Source organism: Schistocerca americana, chromosome 6, assembly GCF_021461395.2.
Source record: "Schistocerca americana isolate TAMUIC-IGC-003095 chromosome 6, iqSchAmer2.1, whole genome shotgun sequence".
Classification (NCBI taxonomy): domain Eukaryota; kingdom Metazoa; phylum Arthropoda; class Insecta; order Orthoptera; family Acrididae; genus Schistocerca; species Schistocerca americana.
Window position 1 is genome coordinate 28,117,057 of NC_060124.1, and position 25,565 is coordinate 28,142,621.

The 25,565-nt window shown below is 42.4% G+C and overlaps 1 protein-coding gene and 1 non-coding gene across 3 annotated transcripts in view; one reads left to right on the forward strand and one right to left on the reverse strand.

Moving 5' to 3' along the window:
• The window catches only part of LOC124619558, a 128,118-nt gene that overhangs the window by 24,818 nt on the left and 77,735 nt on the right, over nucleotides 1-25,565 (reverse strand). For both annotated transcript variants that reach the window (XM_047146041.1, XM_047146040.1), the window contains exons 6-7: nucleotides 20,247-20,520; nucleotides 16,892-16,971 (exon numbers count right to left, since the gene is read on the reverse strand). In XM_047146041.1, the coding sequence (XP_047001997.1) occupies nucleotides 16,892-16,971; nucleotides 20,247-20,520 (354 nt within the window). The remainder of the gene's footprint in view (nucleotides 1-16,891; nucleotides 16,972-20,246; nucleotides 20,521-25,565) is intronic.
• Trnas-cga lies at nucleotides 18,090-18,164 on the forward strand. Its single transcript has one exon. It is a non-coding gene; the product is annotated as a tRNA-Ser (tRNA).

Genomic DNA, 25,565 nt, shown 5'->3' on the forward strand with positions numbered 1-25,565 from the left:
GGAATATATAGATGGTCTATACAAGGTAAATGAGCTTAAAGACAATATTACAGAAAGGGTATAGGAAGTAGATGAAAATAAAATAGGAAGCATGATACTGAAATAAAAATCTGACACAGCACTGGAAGACCTGCGGCAAAACAAGACCCCTGGAGTAGATAACATTCCCTTTAAAATCCTTGAGGGAGTCATCCATGACGAACTATTCCACTTGGTACACAAGATACATCAGAAAGACAAAATACCCTCAGAAGCATGTAATAAATCTAATTCTGTAGAAAGTAAGTGTTGGCTGATGTTACCAAACTGTCTGCTGAATAAGTCATGGTCACAAAACTGTCTCAAATTACTGCACTTACAAAAGTATGGAAGAACCAGTAGAAGCTGACCTCGGTGAAGATCAGTTTGGGTTACGGAGAATAGTGGGAATGTGTGAGGTAATGACAGGGTTGTACCCTATTCTGATCATACTCAATATGTACACAGAGCAAACAATGAAGGAATGAATTATTTTTTTTTTTTTTTTTTGGGAAGGGTGAAAGGGCTAAACATTAAGGTCATCAGTTCCTCTGTTCTTTTAATAATCAAATACTAAAGGTTTTCAGGAGAAGAAAAAGTTGGACTGCTAAATTAATCAGAGGCAGAGAGCCTGGTACAAAACAGAGGGAAGGAAAGGAATTGTCAATGCGAAAGGCACTGCACTGAGATAAGAGAAATGAGATGGTCTACAGCATCCCCTACCAGAAGGCTGTCCACAGGGCTCACCCTAAATATGCTAGTCCCAAGCCAGATCTTGCAAATAGTAAACCAGGCCCAGTAGCTGTAACATCGAAGGGGCACCGACTCATAAGCCAGACACCAAAAACTCAGCAGTGGTAGGACTAGTGCTTTGTACAGATGGAAGAAAGTGGAATGGTCCACACCCCAGAAGATGTGACTCAAGCAGCAGGGAGTGTCGGGTTTAAGCTGGCATTTCTTTTCAAGCTGGTGACTGTAGTAACCATGTTAATTACGCATCAAATAGAAATCCCAACAAACAATATGACAACCACACTGATCAGTTCATCAAAAAGGTAAAGTTTCGGCAGAAGTGCATAACACATATTTTCGCAGTGGAAAACTAAGCCATGGGCAAGAGCCTACCACTGTGCTTTCTGATGGCACCTTCCAGCTGCCATTCAATAACACTCCTTGTTAAAGAACTGCAGTAAATATATCAGTCATCCACATACAGAGGTGGTGAAACCATACATCCCAAAGCCTCTACAAGTCCGTTATTCACTATCAGAAAGAGGGTCAGACTCAGCACAGATCCCTGTGGGACGCCATTCTCCTGTATATCAAGAGTGCTACATGATGACCCAATTCAGATACAACACAACCAGAGAGAAAATTCCAGACAAATATCAGGAGGGGACTCTAAAATCCCACTTTTACAGTTTGGTAAGGATGTGGTAACACTATGAGGTGTCACAGGCCTTTTGTAAGTCCAAGAAGACAGTAGTGAGGTGTTGGCAGCGGACAAAAACTGCCCATTCAGGAAACTCCAGTTGAATTAAGTGGTAAGTAATGGATCAGACTTCCCTAAATCCACAATGGCTGTTTGACAAATGCCCCGTGTCTCTAAAGTTCAACATGGCTGTCAGTTCACCATTCGTTCAAGCTGGTTAAACAAAACAGTTATGAGTTGGCTAGGCTCACAGTGGTCCATTTCATATGGGGTTTTATCTGGTTTCAGAACTAAGGCAAATGTGATTTTCCCTCCACTGTGTCATGTCATGGCCAAGGGCCAGAGTACTGAGGAGTTCCCATTCACTGAAAGTAGTATTACATGATTCCAGATGTTGGGTAACGAGGGATAGATTGTTTCCCTCTACACTTCTTTTGTAGATGGACGGCTGAGGATTTGGTGTCAGATACAGGTGCTTGAGCAAAATGTGCTGCAAGGTGTTCTGCAAAAACAGTAGGGGCAGAAGGAATATTGCCTTCCGAGAGGATACCACAAATACTGGTTGTTAGCTAATAACTATTGACACAAAGCAACTTGGCCCATACCTGCAAAGGAAAGATATGGGTCACTATGGTAATAACGCACTTTTCCCAACACCCATTCTTCTGGTGCTTTATGAAGTAGAATTCCCAATCAAAGGCAAAAAGGTTTACACTGACAGATGGCACTTCTTACTTAAGGGTTTACACTGACAGATGGCACTTCTTACTTTTATATAGTTTATTACCAACAAATTTCAAACTCACATTAACTAATTGAATAGCTACTAGCATGTCAACAGCAATCCTAAGCATAGCAAAATATGGCCAATATTAGAAATATTATACCGTGGCAACTTATCATGAAATATACCTGCACGACACCCCCACCGCCTATGAACCATAGACCTTGCCATTGGTGGGGAGGCTTGCGTGCCTCAGCGATACAGATAGCCGTACTGTAGATGCAACCACAACGGAGGGGTATCTGGTGAGAGGCCAGACAAACGTGTGGTTCCTGAAGAGGGGCAGCAGCCTTTTCAGTAGTTCCAGGGCAACAGTCTGGATGATTGACTGATCTGGCCTTGTAACACTAACCAAAATGGCCTTGCTGTGCTGGTACTGTGAACGGCTGAAAACGAGGAGAAACTACAGTGGTAATCTTTCCCGAGGGCATGCAGCTTTACTGTATGGTTAAATGATGATGGCATCCCCTTGGGTAAAATATTCCGGAGGTAAAATAGTCCCCCATTCGGATCTCTGGGCGGGGACTACTCAGGAGGACGTCGTTATCAGGAGAAAGAAAACTGGCATTCTACAGACCGGAGCGTGGAATGTCGGATCCCTTAATTGGGCAGGTAGGTTAGAAAATTTAAAAACGGAAATGGATAGGTTAAAGTTAGATATAGTGGGAATTAGTGAAGTTCGGTGGCAGGAGGAACAAGACTTTTGGTCAGGTGAATACAGGGTTATAAATACAAAACCAAATAAGTATAATGCAGGAGTAGGTTTAATAATGAATAAAAAAATAGGAGTTCGGGTAAGCAACTACAAAAAAGCATTGTGAACCCATTATTGTGGCCAAGATAGACACAAAGCCCATGCCTACTACATTAGTACAAGTTTATATGCCAACTAGCTATGCAGATGACGAAGAAATTGAAGAAGTGTATAATGAGATAAAAGAAATTATTCAGATAGTGAAAGGAGAAGAAAATTTAATAGTCATGGGTGACGAATTTGATAGTAGGAAAAAGAAGAAGGAAATGTAGCAGGTGAATATGGATTGGGGGTAAGAAATGAAAGAGGAAGCTGCCTGGAAGAATTTTGCACAGAGCATAACTTCATCATAGCTAACACTTGTTTCAAGAATCATAAAAGAAGATTGTATACATGGAAGAAGCCTAGAGATACTGACAGGTTTCAGATAATTATATAATGGTAAGACAGAGATTTAGGAACCAGGTTTTAAATTGTAAGACCTTTCCTGGGGGCAGACGTGGACTCTGACCACAATCTATTGGTTATGAACTGTAGATTAAAACTGAAGAAACTGCAAAAAGGGGGGAATTTAAGGAGATGGGACCTGGATAAACTGACGAAACCAGAGGTTGTACAGAGTTTCAGGGAGAGCATAAGGGAACAACTGACAGGAATGCGGGAAAGAAATACAGCAGAAGAAGAATGGGTACCTTTGAGGGATGAAATAGTGACGGCAGCAGAGGATCAAGTAGGTAAAAAGACGAGGGCTAGTAGAAATCCTTGGGTAACAGAAGCTATACCGAATTTAATTGATGAAAGGAGAAAATATAAAAATGCAGTAAATGAAGCAGGCAAAAAGGAATACAAACGTCTCAAAAATGAGAGTGACAGGAATTGTAAAATGGCTAAGCAGGGGTCTAAGGACGCAGAGGGGGGGTCTCAGGACGCAGGGGGGGTCTAAGGACGAATGTAAGGACGCAGGGGGGGTGGGGTGGTAAAGACGCAGGGGGGGGGTTGTAAGGACGAAGGGGGGGGGGGGGGGTGTAAAACCGCAGGGGGGGGTGAAGACGAAGGGGGGGGGGGGTGTAAAACCGCAGGGGGGGGGGTGAAGACGAAGGGGGGGGGGGTGTAAAGACGCAGGGGGGGGGGGGGGGGGGGGGGGTGAAGACGCAGGAGGGGGGAGGTCTAAGGACGAAGGGGGGGGGGGGGAGGTCTAAGGACGAAGGGGGGGGGCTAAGGACGCAGGGGGGGGGGGGCTAAGGACGCAGGGGGGGGAGGCTAAAGACGCAGGGGGGGGGGAGGCTAAAGACGCAGGGGGGGGAGGCTAAAGACGCAGGGGGGGGAGGCTAAAGACGCAGGGGGGGGGTTAAGGACGCAGGGAGGGGGGGGGGTGTTAAGGACGCAGGGAGGGGGGGGGGGTGTTAAGGACGCAGGGAGGGGGGGGGGGGTTAAGGACGCAGGGAGGGGGGGGGGTTAAGGACGCAGGGAGGGGGGGGGGGTTAAGGACGCAGGGAGTGGTGGGGGTTAAGGACGCAGGGAGGGGGGGGGGTTAAGGACGCAGGGAGGGGGGGGGGGGTTAAGGACGCAGGGAGGGGGGGGTTAAGGACGCAGGGAGGGGGGGGGTTAAGGACGCAGGGGGGGTAAGGACGCAGGGGGGGGGTAAGGACGCAGGGGGGGGGGGGTAAGGACGCAGGGGGGAGGTAAGGACGCAGGGGGGGGGGGGGGGTAAGGACGCAGGGGGGGGGGGGGTAAGGACGCAGGGGGGGGGGGGGTGTAAGGACGCAGGGGGGGGGGGGTAAGGACGCAGGGGGGGGGGGGGTAAGGACGCAGGGGGGGGGGCGTAAGGACGCAGGGGGGGGGGGGCGTAAGGACGCAGGGGGGGGGCGTAAGGACGCAGGGGGGGAGCGTAAGGACGCAGGGGGGGAGCGTAAGGACGCAGGGGGGGGGCGTAAGGACGCAGGGGGGGGGCGTAAGGACGCAGGGGGGGGCGTAAGGACGCAGGGGGGGGGCGTAAGGACGCAGGGGGGGGGGGGGTAAGGGCGCAGGGGGGGGGTAAGGGCGCAGGGGGGGGTAAGGGCGCAGGGGGGGGTAAGGGCGCAGGGGGGGTGGTAAGGGCGCAGGGGGGGTGGTAAGGGCGCAGGGGGGGGGGGGGTAAGGGCGCAGGGGGGGGGGGGTAAGGGCGCAGGGGGGGGGGGGGGGGTAAGGGCGCAGGGGGGGGTAAGGGCGCAGGGGGGGTAAGGGCGCAGGGGGGGGTAAGGGCGCGGGGGGGGGTAAGGGCGCAGGGGGGGGGTAAGGGCGCAGGGGGGGGTAAGTGCGCAGGGGGGGTAAGTGCGCAGGGGGGGGTAAGTGCGCAGGGGGGGGTAAGGGCGCAGGGGGGGGTAAGGGCGCAGGGGGGGGTAAGGGCGCAGGGGGGGGGGGGGGGTAAGGGCGCAGGGGGGGGGGTAAGGGCGCAGGCGGGGGGGGGTAAGGGCGCAGGGGGGGGGGGGGTAAGGGCGCAGGGGGTAAGGATGTAGGTGGTAAGATGGATACTGACTACAGGAAAATTAAGAAGTCCTTTGGAGAAAAGAGAACCACTTGCATGAATATCAAGAGCTCAGATGGAAACCCAGTTCTACGCAAAGAAGGGAAAACAGAAAGGTGGAAGGAGTATATAGAGTGTATGTACAAGAGTGATGTACTTAAGGGCAATATTATGGAAATGGAAGAGGATGTAGATGAAGATGAAATGGGAGATACGATACTACGTGAAGAGTTCGATAGAGCACTAAAAGACCTAAGTCGAAACAAGGCCCCAGGAGTAGACAACATTCCATTAGAACTACTGATAGCATTGGGAGAGCCATCCCTGACAAAACTCTACCATCTGTTGAGCAAGATGTGTGAGACAGGTGAAATACCCTCAGACTTCAAGAAGAATATAATAATTCCAATCCCAAAGAAAGCAGGTGTTGACAGATGTGAAAATTACCGAACTATCAGTTTAATAAGTCACAGCTGCAAAATACTAACACGAATGGAAAAACTGGTAGAAGCCGACCTTGGGGAAGATCAGTTAGGATTCCTTAGAAATATTGGAACACAGGAGGCAATACTGACCCTACGACTTATCTTAGAAGCTAGATTAAGAAAAAGCAAACCTATGTTTCTAGCATTTGTAGACTTGGAGAAATGCTTTTGACAACGTTGACCGAAATACTCTCTTTCAAATTCTGAAGGTGGCAGGGGTAAAATACAGGGAGCGAAAGGCTATTTACAATTTGTACAGAAACAAGATGGCAGTTATAAGAGTAGAGGGGTATGAAAGGGAAGCAAAGGTTGGGAAGGGAGTGAGACAGGGTTGTAGCCTCCCCCCGATGTTATTCATTCTGTATATTGAGCAAGCAGTAAAGGAAACAAAAGAAAAATTCGGAGTAGGTATTAAAATCCATGGAGAGAAATAAAAACTTCGAGGTTCGCCGATGACATTGCAATTCTGTCAGAGACAGCAAAGGACTTGGAAGAGCAGTTGAACGGAATGGAGAGGGTCTTGAAAGGAGGATATAAGATGAACATCAACGAAAGCAAAACGAGGATAATGGAATGTAGTCAAATTGAGTCGAGCGATGCTGAGGGAATTAGATTAAGAAATGAGGTGCTTAAAGAAGTAAAGGAGTTTTGCTATTTGGGGAGCAAAATAACTGATGAGGGTCGAAGTGGAGAGGATATAAAATGTAGACCGGCAATGGCAAGGAAAGTATTTCTGAAGAAGATAAATTTGTTAACATCGAGTATAGATTTAAGTGTCTGGAAGTCATTTCTGAAAGTATTTGTATGGAATGTAGCCATGCATGGAGGTGAAACATGGACGATATATAGTTTGGACAAGAAGAGAATAGAAGCATTCGAAATGTGGTGCTACAGAAGAATGCTGAAGATTAGATGGGTAGATCACATAACTAATGAGGAGGTATTGAATAGAATCGGAGAGGAGAAAAATTTGTGGTACAACTTGACTAGAAGAAGGGATTGGTTGGTAGGACATGGTCTGAGGCATCAAGGGATCACCAATTTAGTATTCGAGGGCAGTGTGGAGGGTAAAAATCGTAGACGGAGACCAAGAGATGAATACACTAAGCAGATTCAGAAGGATGTAGGCTGCAGTACGTACTGGGAGATGAAGCAGCTTGCACAGGATAGAGTAGCATGGAGAGCTGCATCAAACCAGTCTCAGGACTGAAGACCACAACAACAACAACCTGCACAATGTTTTCGTTATGTCTCAGGTAGATGCTGTAATTCTAGTCCCTTGAAATTTATATATGTCTGCTACCATCATAATTGATAACATATTTAGAACAGAAGTAATTTGAAAGTAATTAAAATAAAAAAATAGGTGTTAATCATTGTTGTCAATATATAGCTTAAAACTAATGTGATTAAGAAACACAGAACAGAATCTAATTAAAATACGAGTGTAGCTATGAAAATGAAAAGCATATCCTGTTCACCAGATTCAATTTTGAAAACATTACTTTAATAAAATGAATTACAATTTTGAAGCTGTAAAGAATTTATATTCTCTATTTTATGAATAATCCACTAAAAGTTAATATGTATTGTTCTAATTATTTACCTGATTGTTTTCATTCTGTATGAAACTGCTTTGTTGCAAATTTCATGTATTACATAATGTAACTTTATTTTATGGTTAGTGTTATTTAATGTACTGTTATCTGTTTTTAGCAGTTACATCATTGTAGCAAAACCTATGTAGGGCAAATGTGGAGCCACTGTTGTACGCCCAGTTTTGGATGAAGTATTGACACGACACCTACATCGATCAGTTAACATGTAATCTATTCTAAATGACGCACACTGTGCCAACTTTGTATAGTTTTACTCTGAAATAAACATAACTGAAGCTCAAAACAAATTGTGGCATGAATTAAGTGAGCATTACAACCCACTTGGTCTGTATTTGTACCGCCTGGATGTTGATCTGTTCTTTTTATTTTATAAAGGAACTGCAACAAGATCAACTCTTTGAAGCTGTCAACGTAGGTTAAGTGTTTGATCCCAGCCTAAGAAAAGCCCTTTTTCATTTGGAAACTTTTCAGGAGCTCCCACCTGTTTGATCTCTGGTTGTCTTAGGATTTCCTGTGGCCACAGTGGGAGTGGTTTTTGATGGAATGTTCCATGGTGGGGCAGATTTCTAATGAGATGTTCCACCGTGGGACAGGTTTCGGAAGAGATATTCTCTGCTTTTATTCCCACCCCTTTGGGTGGCAGCACAGGGCTGAAATAATGTCACTTGGCTTTCTTGATGGACGCTCACTGGTCACTGGTTGGGTAATAATGTGGAAATGTCATGACAATCAAGAAATTATTACTCTCATACAAGTCATCATGTAGCCTCCATTACAGACCTTTGGCATACATGTCCCGTGTGCCACATGGATCTAGTGTGCCACTGCTTAGTAAACGTATGTCATGGTGTTCCATTATAGCACCTCTGTTAGATGTATCACAACCTCAAAACGGTTTGGGACATTCAATTTGCCCAGAATGGGACAATGTGAAGTTAGCCGACACATCAGGTCAACTATCTCCTGATATGTTACTTCCATGTTTGAAGTGATATGGGCAACACAGTAAGTTAAATCACAGTCATCATCTGTATGTTAACAGCCATTGCCTCGAACGCTCCATTGAATGGAAGTTTATCACTAAAAAAAAAAGTCTGCATGCACCAATTTGCATGATTTTTGTGAAAGAGTTCAAAGCCGGGAAACAACATTGAAAAATTACAATCTATACATAAAGCAATAGAGGAGAAGGCTAATAATTTAAGTTCTAAAACAGAGGGAAAAATAACCAAATTAGGTTCAAAAATAAACAGGGTACAGCAAACTGTTACAAATAAATTGAATGTATTATATAAAAAAGTAAATTAAATTCAGGAAAATTTTGTATCAAAAACTTACATGTGTATAGCGTCTGGTATGTCAGATGACTTAAGTTTGTCGAAATGGTTCCTTGGAGGGGAGGCATTGTCAGGGTCACTCAAAAATTTGATGAGTGGCAAATCTTTAGTGATTTTAAGAACAGTTTCTTCAATAAGTTTTGGTTCAAGTCTGAGCAAGCTAGAATTAAGAGTGAATTTTTGAATGGCCTTGTTTTTTAGAGGGACAAAAACAGTGAAAGATTTCTGCAGAAACCTTTTAAGGAGATAAGCACATTAACATAAACCTTCTGATGAAGGGACTCAGATACAATCAAAAGAAGGCTGGCTTAAAAACTACACTGGTATCTAGTTCATGGGCCAGACAAATCACTTCATCAGTTTCCGAAATATGTAGACAAATCGGTTGGTTGGTTTAAAGGAGTGGGGGGGGGGGGGGGGGCGGTGAAGTCATCGGTCCCTTGTTCCCAGTAAAGTAATTACCCGCGGGAAAGAATAAAAGAAAGGAGACGTACAGCACAATAACAGGAGAATGGAAGAACCAGAAGAACGACAGAAGAACAACCAACACTACTACGGGCAACACAGGAAAAGAAAATCATAGAGAGAAGCAAGAAACAGGTAGAAGGGATGAAAACAAGAGCAGACAACCCTGGCTGGCCAACCACGAGAATAAAAAGGAAAAGCCAACCACTCTGCGACACATTAAAACATCCAGCCTAAAAGCATTAGAGTGGAGAACACAAAGGGACAAGGACATGCACGAAAAATTATATAGAATGATAAAACCCACCGTCGCATATAAGACATAAAACTAAATTATCCGAGGAGGCATGGTCAGCTAAAATTAATGGCAATGAGTCCGGTAACTGGAGAGTCTATCGCAGGGCAGACTTAGACGGATATGGGCCACTGTCAGCCGGATGCCACACCGACACTGTGGTGGGTCATCATGGTGCTGGAGATAGCCATGTCACCAAAGCGTGGCCAATGCGGAGCTGTCAAAGAACCACACAGTCCCTGCGAGAGGCCCAGGTGGAGTTCTTCCACACATTCGTAGTCTCCTTAATAGCCCGCAGTTTGTTGTGTGTACTGAGGTTATGGCATTCTGTCTCCCAAAGCCACAAAACTTTGCAGCGTAGTACTGAACACAGGTCAATTGCAGAGAAGCCTATCTCAATAAGCAGATTCCGTGTAGTCTGTTTGGCCAGGCTGTCGGCAAGTTCATTGTATGGGTTTCCAACGTGACCTGGGGTCCAGACAAACACCACTGAACGACTGGACCGTTCCAGTGCATAGATGGACTCCTGGATGGTCACTACCAAAGGATGACAAGGGTAGCACTGGTCGACTCAGAGGCTCAAGCAAAGGGCTTGGCAATCAATTGCGTCAGTAGATTACATGCCATTTATGTTAACACCGGGAACACCTGTTGGGGTCTGGTACCCAAAAACAAGTTTGATCCTTGCTCAGACTTGAGAACGTGGCATATGGCACCCAATGGTCAGTGCAGAAAACGATACTGCCTAATAGATGGAAAAATACGCACCCAGGAGGGTGACCTCGCCCAACAGTTTGAGAACAAGGAGAAGTGCAGATCCATGTTAACAAAGGATGTGACAGGTCTCAGCGCATGATGGATACAATGCACCATGTAAGGTGCCCTTCCCCTGTTGTCTCACTCTTTGGGAAAATTTTGAACAATAGGGGACCATCACATAAAGGCTGAAATGTGCAAGACTCCTTTTAGTCGCCTCTTACGACAGGCAGGAATGCCTCGGGCCTATTCTAACCCCTGGACCTGCAGGGGAAGACAAATCAGAGAGGACTATGGAGAGGTGTGCAAGACTCCATTTAGTCGCCTCTTACGACAGGCAGGAATGCCTCGGGCCTATTCTAACCCCTGGACCTGCAGAGGAAGACAAATCAGAGAGGACTATGGAGAGGAATCATTCACAAAACATTAGTCACGAGACTTATCACCATGAAGGTTGGAACTCTAGTTCCAGTAGGGAGAATTATAGAAGAAAGGTTCGTGGGAACTTTGGACATGAAAAATCAGGATGATAGGGCAAGAGATTACGATGGAAACATGCAATAGAAGTTGGGAAAGAAATGTTGATAACGGAAATGATGCAAACAGACTGGGGGTAGGATGGCAGGCAAACCAAGTGGAAACATTGGGTCACCTCAATGAGGGTCCGCAGTTTGGGGTGAGCAGATCAAATTACAATTGGACCTCTAAATTTTGCAAGAATTCAAATAGGCATAACAATTAAAACAGCTCAAAGCACACAAGTAGATCAAATGGATCATGTAAGTTAAAATAAAAAAAAATTAGGATACTATGTGCAACATTGATCCACTAAGGAAAAAAGTGTGTTAAAAGAAGTAGAGAATCCAGATTTGCCAACAGAGACTATATGTGATTTGTACACCAGTTCTGAATTGGGGGATTGTTTGAAGAGAAAGATGACGGGTTAGTGAATAATAGTGTTGGGCTAAATGAGACTGCAAGGATGATGCAATGGTGGAGGATGCGGGATTGGGGGACAAGGGGATTGGGGGACAAGGTGAAGATAATGGTAATATGAGTACTACTGCTGATAAGAAAAAATCTTGAGGATTCTGGGGTAAGTATACTAGTGAAGTAAACGAAAACAAAATGTTGAAGCTTGATGCTGCTGTTTATTTTGTTAAATGAATCAAGGAAAATGTAGTAGATGGTGAATTTGCATCTGAAAACAGTTGCTGCCCACTCATACGAATTTCTTTAAAATATCCAGATGGGTATTATTATTGTCTTCTAGTTTTGAAACAACCAAAAACTTTTATTCGACAGTCCGATAATACAGATGAAGAAATGTTATTGTTAAAATTAAAATATTTTAATAATTACTCTTTGACTGGACTATGGGGACAAAACTGTTAAAGAGTAGTAATGAGGACACACACAATGTAAATGCTTGTGGTTTGGTGCGGGATGGGGGAAGGGGGGACGTCATGTGCAGCTGAGGCCATCACTCCCAGATTCACTTTTAGTTTTTTCCCCCCTCTTTCTTCTTTTATCCTTGTTCTCCTTGTGGAATTTAGTACTGTGTGTGTGTCAGGAAGGACGAGAATTAGCTGCCGTGTGGCCCATAGTCCAAGTCTCTGAAAAAGGTTTTAACTACGAGCATACTTAAAATTATGGTTCGGGGGAGAGGGCTTTCTGGCACAATTTTATTAAGACTTAAGGTTTACTATTTGATTTCAGTCAAGTAAGTATCGTACATTATCTAAATCCTTTAAAAGTGATCAACTCTCACAATTAATGATACGATAATTGGACATTGAGACTTCTGGGAATATACAATTTTTTATTTGACTGAGATAAGCAATCTGAAGGTGTTAGGGGACGGACAAACTGACACACCAACACCACACCAGCATGTGCGAAAACAAACATGATGATAAGTCCCTCGGTAGACCAAAGTATTCCCTCCCACCAGCACAAAAAATATACTATGTTAAAACATGATGCACCAAAAACACTGCATTCCAGTGGATCTTCACACCTCAAGACATAAGCAAGCTTCACTTGTCTGAATCTGATACAAAGGCGAGTGAGGGCCACTTCGTCCCTTCTCAGAGATTGAAAAGAAGTGTGCCATGGTCGAAAAGCTGGCTTGAGTGATCACAGCTTGTTGCTGGCCACTTCCAGGTACTATCTTTTCCAGTCATCCAACTGCTCTGTCAGCTTCCTCAGTCCCCTTGAATCCCATGTGTCCAGGACCCCAGCAGGAGGCCATCTTTTTCTGCTTCCTGTGCAGGAGGTGGATAGTGGTCCTGGACCATCTGAACTATCCTATCTGCTGGAAACATTTGCTGACTAGTCTTCAGAGCCTAAGAGAGCCCTAAAGACAAGAAATTTCCCTCCACTAGAGTCTCATGTGTTGCAGAGCCCTCTTGACCACCCACAGTTCTGCATAGTACACCAAGATGTGACTGGGTAGGTGGATTTTTAGTGACAAAATCTGAGAAGATAACAGAACACCTAACATTTTCCCCTTGATTTGGACCATCAGCAAAATTCACCATGTGCTTGTGACACTCCAATAAAAGGCATTAAGAACCCTTACAAATATAGGCAGAGTGGGGGCATTCTTGTGCTCCATCATGTCCAAGTTAAGAGCAGGCCTGTCAGTCATCCAAGGAGAGTATGTGCTCCAACCCTGTTTAAGAATTGGTATGGCTACTACACCAAACAGGAAAGAAAAAGCTTAGTTGCCTGGTGACTACTCAAACTTTGTTGTACGAATTGTTCAGCCCCAATACCAATAAGATGCTCAGAGATAGACCTCACATTTGTATACAGGTCAATCCATGAGGAGTTTGTCGTGGATGTTAAAAGGTGTTACACCAGCCTCTGCACACAGGCAAGAAATGGGAGTAGTTTGATAAGCTCCTGTAGCAAAGTCTGATGCCCAAGTAAGTAGGACTAGCTGAGCCACATACCACAAGTATCACACAGCGAAGAAGGACTGCAGCAAGATAGTGAGACATCCACGAAATCCCAATTCGTGCAGTCAAAGGACAATATTGTGTCTCCAGGTGGTGCCATACGCTTCCTCCAGATTGAAGAAGAGATCAGTGAACCGCTGTTTGTGTAGGAACGACTTATCACACCCTCTAACTGGAGGGACTGTCAAGCATGAACTGGTATTTCTGAAACCCAAATTGGAAACAGCTGAGCAATCTCTCAATGTCACAAGCCAACATTGAGCATCAGTTTAGCATCCATTCAGGAGTCTATCCTATGCAGCTAATGAGCTTAACACTTTTTTAGCTATCTGGAGACTTGTCCTTCCCTGGCTTGAGAAGTGGTATCAGAACTATCTCCCACCACTGATCTGGATAGTAGCCTTCGGTCCATATTTTGTCCCAGAGGCATAGGACAACTTCTTTCACCTCCACGCTTAGGTGTCATAGCATGCCATATTGAATCCAAATGGGTGCTGGAGCACTCTCATGCACATCTGTTAATGCAACTTTAGTTCCTACATGGAGATAGGGCGCTTACAATGCTCGAAGTTGCTAGGCGAAAAGTCTAGTCTGCTATTTGGAGGACACCATTGTTCAATATGGCAGGTATTGAACCCGAAATGTCAGTCCTTGATATACTCTGAATAGACACTAATGTAGCAGAAAGGAAAAATACATTAAGAACCATATTGATCTCAGCTCTACCACAAACTGCCAGTACCCATCTAACTAACTGCAGATGTGAAGTATATTCAGCTTTCTCTCTTTTGTATCAATGTTATCCATATAAAACCAATAGTTTGGGATGTACTTAGTCATCTTACTCTGTTATATCAACAAATTTGCATGAATGCTCTACTGTAAAGATTTTCAAATTTCCCAAGTAATGTAAACAATTACTGTTATTGGTATATTTCAAATACTGGTGCAGAAGTAATAAATGTATCAAATAATAAGATTACAGTAAAACATGCTAGGAACATTTACTTTTACACAATACTGAAGTAATTAACATTTTCATGTAAAGCATTGCTTGGACAAATAAGATCTCGTATTCACACAAGTCAGGTGTGCCATAAATTTACGTGATGAAAGAAGTAGACATAGATATCTTGTAACAAGACTTCAATTTTGGAGCGAAAGTCACCAGCTTTTTCTTGGAACTCAACAGAACTTAACACTGGTTTGTCTGCCAAGCTAATAACTGCAGCAGTGACTTTACAGGTGCAGCTACAAGCACACGTGGGTGTCTAGCATCTGCATTGGTAGTTTGTGTTGAGGCATCAAACTTTGCTACTTGTTGCTGCATGCTGGCAGATGTCCTAGCACATACATTGGCCATTTACATTGAGGCATCCAACTTGGCAACTGTTTGTTTGACAATGACAGAACAAGACTGCGACTGCTGGAAGCAAGTAAGATTTTCAAGGCTATGGAGCCTCCTGGTGACCCAAAGCTCTTGACCAAGACTGGATAAGCACCTGAGCAATTAACACGACAGGGAGGTGTATGGCAAGCCCTGGATCAAGAGTATCTAAACCACATCTTCCACAGGTTTGCTTACCTTTACACGCTAGGATGGTGTGCCCAAAATGTCTGGCACTGAAAAAAATGCATCAGATTGGGGACATACAGGTAGACTAAAATGTATGAAATCAACCTTGAAATATTCAGGTAATGTGGTTGAATTATAGGAAAGGATTAGGATAGTTGTTTTTTTTCCCTAATTCACCATCTATCCATTTCACCACATTTCTCACTTTATAATACTTTTACTTTCCCATTGCACTAAGCATTCACTTGGGTCCAGACAAATAGTGTTACTTCTTGACACAGTGCCTTTGCTGTAAGTGAGGACGTCTTGCATTTCAACAATGATAAGATATTCCCCAAGTTTTTTTTTTTCCTTTGCAGCAACTTAGGCACTCAACTGGACATCATTGTCTCTATTAGAAAGCTACCATTCTGCAATCTTAATAGACTTAGGAGCTCCACCATTTTCTGTACATAGAATGAAGATGTTCTCTCTAATGTTCCCTCCTCCCTATTCATGACAATGAATTCATTACTATGCTCTGGCAGTGTTCTGTTGCTGTTGTTCAACACTGATGTGTCCAGTGGGCTGCCCACCAAAAGTCTCTTTGTGGAGTGGGTAGGTAAACGTTCCAGTGGCCCACCTCTTCCACTGAGAGTTCGAATTTTGTTGTTATTCTGAGCCATTTTGGTCCCAAAAAATGCTAGGGAATCATTCACCCACCCAGACAAGAGTCCCATTGCCTAGGTAAGCCTTTCAGAACGGAGGTGCGACAGGTTCCCACTAATGACTGGTCTACCTCAACAGCCACGCATCTTATTGGCACACAGCATACCTTAAGATTGAGGCCTTTTTTTAAATAGAGGTGTGTACCTTCCTCGCAACCCAGGCAGTCAAGTCAAGACTCCAATTTGCTGACACACTGTGTTCTACCATTTCACCACACAATGGTCGCTGAAGTATGCCCAGAGTGTAGCGTTACTGACAACTGGTGGCATTTCCCAATCCCAAGCTCGCGAAACCCAGGATCACCAAACCTGTACAAAGACTGAACTCACTGAGGCACACGAGTTGGGAGACAGGTGTGGCTTTTTGAATGTCATGGATGCAGCGAGTGTTACACACCCGCACACTAGTACATACTCTGTTTCCTGGTTCAGGAAATTAACATCACTATCAGTAATTGTCATACTAACAGTTCTTTTCGCAATCGTGAAAACAGAGCAAAACTTCCTAAGAAAACACAAAAAATTAAAAACTGTTTTTGCCCATGGAATTAAATTGCACGGTAAAGAGTCTATGGTAATGGAAGAGAGAGAGACAACATCAACACGTTAAAAAAGGATTAAAGCAGTTCTTTTAGATAAAACAAACTACACACTCAATTATCATTTGAGCTACACATACTAGGGGTTGTTAAAAAAAGGATAAGTACAAATTAAACATCTATCATTTCACAATATACTTATTTCGTCTGGTACTGGAAAATTATGTGTTCAATATCTGCGATGATTTTGAGCTCAATGTCTTCACTTTGGAAGTACACTGACCCTCTTTCAGAGAGAGAAATGGGAACACACAAAATGAATGTAACAGAGAGATGAGGTATCATCATCCTGCCGAAGTCCACCGAAAGGATGTGAGTATGGTGTGTACAGTGACACTTGACAAGATATGAATAAGTACAGTAGCAGTGATTTTGGAATTAACTAGACTGTAAGTAATTATATGCCTGCATGTTTATTTAACTTTTATTTACAATTCACTCTTGTGTTAAGCTGGTATGTAAATATAGTAAATGGTTTGTAGATAACCAACTAAAATAATCACGTAACTAGATAGCAATCTCAGTTTATATCGTAATTAGAAACAAATAAAAGGCAATAAGTGAACAAAATAAATATATAAAACATATAACTTACATATGGATTTATTTTCTTGGAAAGGACACACCCAAAGAAGATACTGAAACATTGTTTGAGCTCAATCTGGTTACTGCAGTCTGAAAGTTAAAAAGTAAATATCCTTGAATAAAAAACAATAGCTGTTCCTATGAATATCAAAAAGTATATACTACTGAGTTAATGATGGTCTCTCTCTCTCTCTCTCTCTCTCTCTCTCTCTCTCTCTCTCCCCCCCCCCCCCCTCCTCCCCCTCCCCCCACTCTCATCAACCAAAAACAGTGTTTATAACACCATACAAGAACATACAACAAATGAGAACATGGTTAAATGGACACAAAAATGAGGCCACTGAAAAGAGGTGTCCTTTCTTCTCTTACAATTTCTGTATTAACTGGTTTAACACTGTCCTCCACAATTTCTTCTCCAGTGTACCAAAATGTGTATCTCAGACTAGGACTGTACATAGCATTCTAAATTATTTGTTGCATTTAGTCCAAGCTGCCTTCCAGTGTAGTTTTTTGCCATTTATGTCTTTATATCTCCCTCTAGTACACAAAGTTATTACCTGATGTTTTAACTTGTATCCTATCGTCTTGTTCCTTCCATTTGGTGTTTTCTACTTAATTTTTGGCTCTTTTTGTAACACCACACCGCAGATACTGATTCTCTTCTTTTCACATATAATGCTGTATTCACATGTACATTCCCAGAAATTGCTTTTTAAAAGCAAGGCTTAAGTGGGATACCAGTGGACTTCTTTCTTTGTATGGAATTATCATGCCTGTGTTAGTCTGATTTTTAAATCTTTGCTACATAATTCAGAAAAGTGGGTAGTGGTGGTTAGGACCCACATGGCACAGGTTGCAAAGCAATCACTGAACTCCAGAAAGTTCTGCCACTGGGTGGTCAACTCCACTCTTGCCACAGTTTGGCGGCAGCAGTCCATTCTAATAGACAACATGTTGGTAGTCATGCACATCTAAAATTCTGAGCAGAAATTGCTGCTTTCAAATGTGGCCTTTCCCCTGATGGGCTCAGATAATCCTGTGACAGGACTACAGTAAGATCTGCCAGTTGGGTGAACCTGACAGGTGTTGCACCTGTCTTGTACAGGGATATGACCTCCATCGCTTCGCCGGAGAGCTTCTGTAAAGTTAGGAAGGTAGGAGACGAGGTACTGGCAGAAGTAAAGCTGTGAGGACAGGGCGTGAGTTGCGCCTGGGTAGCTCAGTTGGTAGAGCACTTGCCCGCGAAAGGCAAAGGTCCCGAGTTCGAGTCTCGGTCCGGCACACAGTTTTAATCTGCCAGGAAGTTTCATATCAGCGCACACTCCGCTGCAGAGTGAAAATCTCATTCTGGAACTAAATGGATGATTTTAGTCTGCTTACTGACTTTATGAGATATCAAAACACCTTAGGATTTTTAGTCAGATTGTTTGCCAAAATTTTACTTCAAAATTCACTGAATGCTTCTTGCATCACTCTATTCACATTCATTTTGGCTTCACTTTCAGTTTGTCTACAAGATTGACTTCACTTACATTACAGATGCTCTCTTCACTTTCACTGTAACTTTCTACTATAACTACTGACCTACAGTGGCACTTTCACATACCTCACAACCTTACTCAGTACATACTTGTCTAAACATAGTGTACAGTGCTTTTGAGTTTTACTCATTTGTGTTCCACAACTCTGTCCTCAGAGCTGAATATTCGGCACTGTCTACCTAGATATTCTATAATTTGTCTCATGGCACTCATGCTAACCAAAAATATTTTACTACCTTCTTTAATATTCCTGTGCATTAATGGCAGCATCAACTATACTATCAGAATGAACCACTTCCCTGGTATCGTAAGTTTTCTAAAGCCAAACTATTCAAGTTGAAATAAATCCACAATTTTCTTTTTCATTATTTCACATGTTATTATTCTCAAGTTTTGATGCACGAGGCTTATCAGCAGCTCCCACATTTGTGTGTCTTTATTATTGTGGTTGATATTATTCTGAAAGTTTGATGGTTGGTCTCTAGTCACATAGCTTCTACACAAATATGAATAATTATTCAGCTGTCACTTCCTCCAATAGCACTAGAAATTCCCAAGGAATGTTACTTTTTCCAAATTATCCGAAGTTCTGACGAACTGACTAATACTGTATCCCATATGCCACCCATTCCTCCTATCATGCAAGGAGACAATTCCCCCCAGCCCCTCATGGAAGCTATCAATGTCCTCTCTCCACTATCCACTTTCTTCTGCATTTAACAACGGAATTTCTTTCATATTCTTAATATTGATGTCTGTTTCCAACTTCTCAAAATTTATTTTGACTTTACCGTATCCTTAACCTGCTTTTCTGCCAGCCATTTCTTTTTAAATTTCTTCTCAACTTCCCTGCAGCCATTTCACTAAAACTTGCTTTCACTTCCTTTTGAATTTCAGTTCAAAGTGACATTATTGTATCACTTCCCTATTCTTAGCATTACTGCATTTCCTTCTTTTGACTAACAGTAAAAGCATTACACATAGGGGGACAGCATTTTGTGAAGTAGTATATATGGTGTGGCCTTTCTTGGCTGCTGTACGCACCAATTTATTAGCCCAAATTTTTATTTTCCCTGGTAACCAGCAGCCTAACTTAAAATGCACTCACGAGATGAAGGAGAGGATATATATGCCTCAACTGCATATCTGTTCCAGAGCTCTTGAGATCACACAACCATTTAACATCTTGTAATAGGATCTTGAAAACACAACTGAATCAAAACAGAGATCAGCAAAGAATGTCACTCACTTTAGATCAATATAGCTGGCATGAAACTGTGGTAAACTATTAATTTAAAACAGCATCTTCTTATACTACAAGCAGTTGTGGGTTTCTTGGACATACAAAGTGTTACTCTACCAACCCTAGATAGTGCTGGATATTTGCTATACACAAAGACATGCTAGATATAGTTTTGCCTGAATACAAAATCACTTCATAGTATGTGAAAAGTTGGGGTGGGGAGGGGGGGGGGGAGGGGAGGGGGAGTTGCATTGGCCAGTAATTGTCAAAATGTAAAATTTTGCGACCATAGACCAGGCATGAACTCTTACGCACGCACACAACTGTCAGATAAGTAGTACAGCCCACAAACCTCAGTGCAGAGGGTGGCTCTGTGGCTGTTCTGTAGGCATAAAACAGGCCAAGAACTTATTCTTAGCAATCGTTGATTGCAATCATCTAGTTCAGGTATTATGAGAGTGGCTAGGCGTAAGCAAAGCGTCATGAATAAGAGCTAAAATAAACAATCAAACACATTTCTGTCTACATTATTTACATTCAAACCTTTTATTTTTAATTTGGAAAAATAAAAATAATTTTACCTGAAAGTATAAGCCATAGCTTGTCTGTTCCATCGAGTGGAACAGATGAATTATCTGTCACTGCATCAGAAACATTGGTGGGTGCAGATCCCCTTGATGGAGTATTCATGAATTCAAAATCATTCAATCTGTCTATAACATTGCCACTACCTGGAAGTTCCACATCATGACCACCACTAACACGAATACTTTTAAGTGATTTCACCCAATCATGCAACAGCATTAGATGCTGCCACAGCCTGTTAGCATTACTCCCAGCATCACATGTGATATTCTGAAAAAGTAATGTAAGTCAAGAAACACTGATATTTCTTTAAGCAAACTATTGTAACACAAAGTGACCTAAGATATACCTGCACTTCTTTGTTTGTAAAACACAAAGAGTCTGGCTCATAATGTCCCAGTTTCATTCATTAAGATTAAGCCAGTCAGGGTAGCTGTCAAAAATCCCATCATAGCACAAGAAAGTCAACTAAACAGGCTAAACAGGAACTTCAGATACCTAAAGTAACTATACACGATATTGTCAAAATCAAGGCTGTATCCAAAAAGGTCTAGACCATAAGGAAGCTATGACTGACAAACATGATAGAATAATAAAATTATGCACATGCTGTGTTTAACCACTTTGACAGGCAATGCTTGACTGTACAAACAACTTGCCTGGACACAATGCTCCTAAATTTTCTCATCTACAGCTACATCAGAGATAATTTTCACGCACATAAAGCACACAATATTCAAGATTTCAGAGTCTGGCTTGCAGACACCATCAGCATCACTTTTGATATGTTGAGTGGACATGCACACACATTGTCTTTAAACTGAACAGGTATCATTACAGCACAAAACAATATCTTTATTAACAGTATTACTAAACTTCAGTAAGGTAAATAGTTCATCTTTATACATCATAACTCTGAAAAGTAACAGTTGGCACCTCTGAAGCAGCGGTCTGCTGACACTGAAAGAGGTACTGTGTGAGACATGCCTAATGTAGATCCTCATGCCATCTAGCTGTTGCAATGATGCAATCCAGTTGTAAGAACGGGTGGGTTACAAATCGCCATACTGTGTTGCCACCTCATGGCAGTTGTAACAAATGGTCGATCTAAGTTACAAATTTACTAAATTATATTAGCTAGTAATTAAATATATTATTGTCTGCTAATTTTGTTAAAAAGCTTACAGTGTTAAAACAGGTGTAAAATTGCATATTGTGTATTATGTGGCTTTAGAAGTAAGTAATAACTGTTAATGGGATTCCCTCTTATTAATCTGAGCAGCAGTATCCCACCCTTTATGAGAAGAGAGAGCTTTTGAACAAAGATTGTCTAACAAGTCAGTACTAGTGCCAGCACAGTGCATGTGTATAGTGAAAATCTAGCACTGGTAAAATCAGTCTTGGACAACTGATGAATGGCACTACTATTTAATAAAATGTGCACATAAACTGTGTGCTAAGGAAGAAGAGGTTTGCTCTGACTTATTGTGGAGTAAAAATCCAATTGTGTTGTGGGTTACGGGGCTCTGCAAGCTGCAAGAGACATATTGCTGGCTATACGTACAACTGAAGAAGATCCTCTAGCATTTAGAGCTACAAATTGTAAGCTGCCACTTCACATTTGTTAAAGGGACTTGGACATAGCTCGCCACCACGTGAAATGCAACAACTTTATTTGGCCTGTGCCATAACATGTAACAATCTTATTTTGTTTGTGCTACAACATAAAGTGGACTTTGAGTAGGGAAGCCATGTTGGCAAAACATGTAAAAGTCATAACATAATTGGAACTGCATGTTGAATAATAATAGACTGGTTATTTATGAAGCAAATGCTTATCTCATGTGTTTGTTTATGTATTTAAAAATCAACACCTTATAGTTTCAATGTTTTAAACCAAAGATTTTTACAATGATAAAAGCTGGTATTTATTTCAGCAAAAGATCATTTACAGACTTACACTGGTTTTTAATATATAAATTACAAACCAGCCAAATTTCATAATGGATGCTGGGTGTCTCTGTTACTGTTGAGAAGAAGATACTAAAAGGTGAAGTGAAACTACTACTACTACTTTTCTCCAGAAAACTGTGGTGGCTTTGGTACTTCGCAAATCCAAACAAGTGGCGTGTGACAAAATCTGAGTGTGTTAATTAAAGTGAGGTATAGATCATAACTGAAACCCGTTACATAATTTCTGATTACATATTGCTAAGTGACAAACTTTTTCATCCCTGTGTGAAAGATTTTTATAACATCAACACTAAACATATTACCACCACAGTACATAAGCATCTTCAATGCTTCTCAAGTTATTCATTAAAAGTTTATTATGTCACTTTGATGAAAAGTGCTGTTCTATTTCAAATAATTACCTAAGTGTGAATATACGCACATTAATATTACGCATTCCTGCAAATTTCAGTGTTCCATGTTGAACAAACATCCTGTACGATCGTCACCTCAAAGGCAGTTAACATAAAATTATTAGGTTTCCTCTATGATCATTTGTTGTTAAGATCTGTTTACTACCTTTTAAAGTAATTTGTGTGGCAGATTGCAAGCTCTCACAGACAAAAGAGTGATCAGCCATCACATAGCTCAGTATCTATTGCATGCGACTGTCTCCTGTAACTTACAGGTTCAGCTATCAAATATGGTTAATAAAGCAATTATTACAACCTATGATACAATAAATTGAACAATGGAAACTCCAGGTACGAATATCAACAACATAGGAAAACGTAGATTGCTACTTACCATAAAGACAACGAGTTGCGCTCCAGACAGGAACACTTAAAAGACACTTACATAGAGTTTTCAGCCACAGCCTTTATCAGCAAAAGAGAGGTACACACCACTCACACACACACAGAAGCACATCTCATGCATACGAATGCTACCTCCAGCATCTTGGGCCAGAATGCAACTATCACGTGGGATGCAAGCAGCAATCTGCAGGGGGCGAGGAAGGAGAAGGGATAGTAGCACATGTGTGGGGAGAGACGAACGCTGTCTTGCAGAGTATGCAGGGCCTAGGAAGCCAAAGGGCACAGCGTCAGGGAGTTGTAGGGCAGGGAGACAGAAAAAAAAGGAGTAAATAAGGAGGGGAACTGGGAAACATTGGCGGGTGCATTGCCAGAGGGTGGGAAACGAAGGAGGTGGGATAAGAGAGCTGGTAGGAGATGACAGAATAGAGGGGGTAGAAACTGATGCGTTGAGGGTGTGGGAATGTGTGTTACCGTAGGCTGAGGCCAGGATAATTATGGGGGCGGAAAATGTGTTGTAAGGATAACTTCCATCTGTGCAGTTCAGAAAGGCTGGTGGTTGAGGGGAGGATCCATATGGCTCGGATACTGAAGAGTCATTAAAATCACCCATGTTATGTTCGTGCTACACGTTGGACTACTTTGCTCTTGGCCACAGTTTGGCAGTGGCTGTTCATCCTAGTGAACAGTTGGTTGGTAGTCATACCAATATAAAAAGCTGTATAATGGCTGCATCAGACCTGATAAATGACGTGGCTGCTTTCATACGTAACCCAGTCCCTGATGGGATAGGAGTACCTGTGATAGGTCTGGAATAGGAAATGCTAGGTGGGTGGGTTGGGCAGGTCTCACACCTGGGTCTTCCATAGAGCTATAATCCTTGAGAAAAGGGTTGGGGTTGAAGGTGGCACTGGGATGGACTAGGATGTTGTAGAGGTTGAGTGGGCAATGGAACACCACTTTAGGAGCGGTGGGAAGGATCTCAGGCGGGATGTCTCATTTCAGGGCACAACAATAGATAATCGAAGCCCTGATGAAGGATATGGTTCAGTTGTTCCAGTCTGGGGTGATACTGGGTGACAACTGAACATAACCTGCTTGATTTAAATGGTTGCTTCACTACTGAGCCATTTGTACCCTCTGCTCCATCACCAGCTTTTCCAAACTGCAGGGATGGAAGTATTCCTTACAACTCTTTCTTCATTCCTACATTAACCCTAGACTTAACCTGCAATAATGTACTGTCCTCACACACTACACCCAACAGTTTCCACCACATCAGTCGTATCATCTCCTACCCATTCTCATATCCTACACACTGTCTGCTGCCCTTTGCTAATGCAACCACCCATCTTTCCTCACTTCTCTCCTTTTTTCCCGACCTCCCTGTCCCACGATCTCTTGACGTTCTGCCTGTTGGCATTCTAGTCCCTGCATACTCTGCCAGACATGGTTCATCTCTCTTCTCACATGTACACTAGTATTCTATCCCCTTCCTTGCCCCCTCCAGATTGCTGCTTACATCCTATGTGATAGCTGCATTCCAGTCCAAGATGCTGGAGATGGCAGTCACGTGTGCATGAGGTGTGGTTGTTTTGTGTACGAATGGTATTAGTTTCTCTTTTGCTGATGAATGCTGTGGCCGAAAGCTCTATGTTAGTGTTAACTGTACCTATCTGCAACTTAACATGTCTTCTTTACAATAAGTAGCAATGTCTACTTTCCTGCACTGTTTACAAAATAAACTGAATCGAACAGGGACAACGCAACCTCAAACACATAACTGCAAAAGGAAATGTTGAAGTTTTGTGATTGTTGTTATCAAAAGAAACTGTAAAGCCCTTTGAGACATTTATGACTTGCATGTTTATCCTTGTTGATTTGATTCTTTAACATTACCAAATTGGGGCACTAGGAGCCAAACATCTTACAAGAGATAATGAGCTACTTAAACATTTTTGTAGACTTTCCCATCTGTAGTATGATGGATGATGAATGAATGATTACATGTGTTATTACATTTTAAAATACCTCAATATAATAATCATGCCCATTAAAAACAGTCAGTAGTAGAACTGTACCATCTTTTCTGAATCAATAGTGACAATGAACTACACACTCAGATTGCAAGAATGTGATATTTTCTATTTCTCAAAGGGGCAAAGAGAGTGCATTATGAATAACTGAAGGCTGTCAAGCAAGAACACTATTGCAACATATGAGAGATAACACAGTACTGTACAACTGATGAAACATAAACCTCGGCTGACTACTGATATCCCTTCTGTACAACTGCACTTGTGGCCAGTATAGTTATGCAGAAATGGAAGAAATTATTAGGTGAGATTTATTCACATCATCGACATGTCCTAGGATCATGACGCACATGACAAAAAGAGGATTGGAACCTCAATAACATTGACAATATCCATTCTACAACTACAACCACCAAGTTGTAGCAACAGTGCACAACACTTAAAGGTTGCAGGCTAAAGCAATCAATAATATAGCAGTGAATCTTGTGGCACTCTCAGTTCAATGTTAATT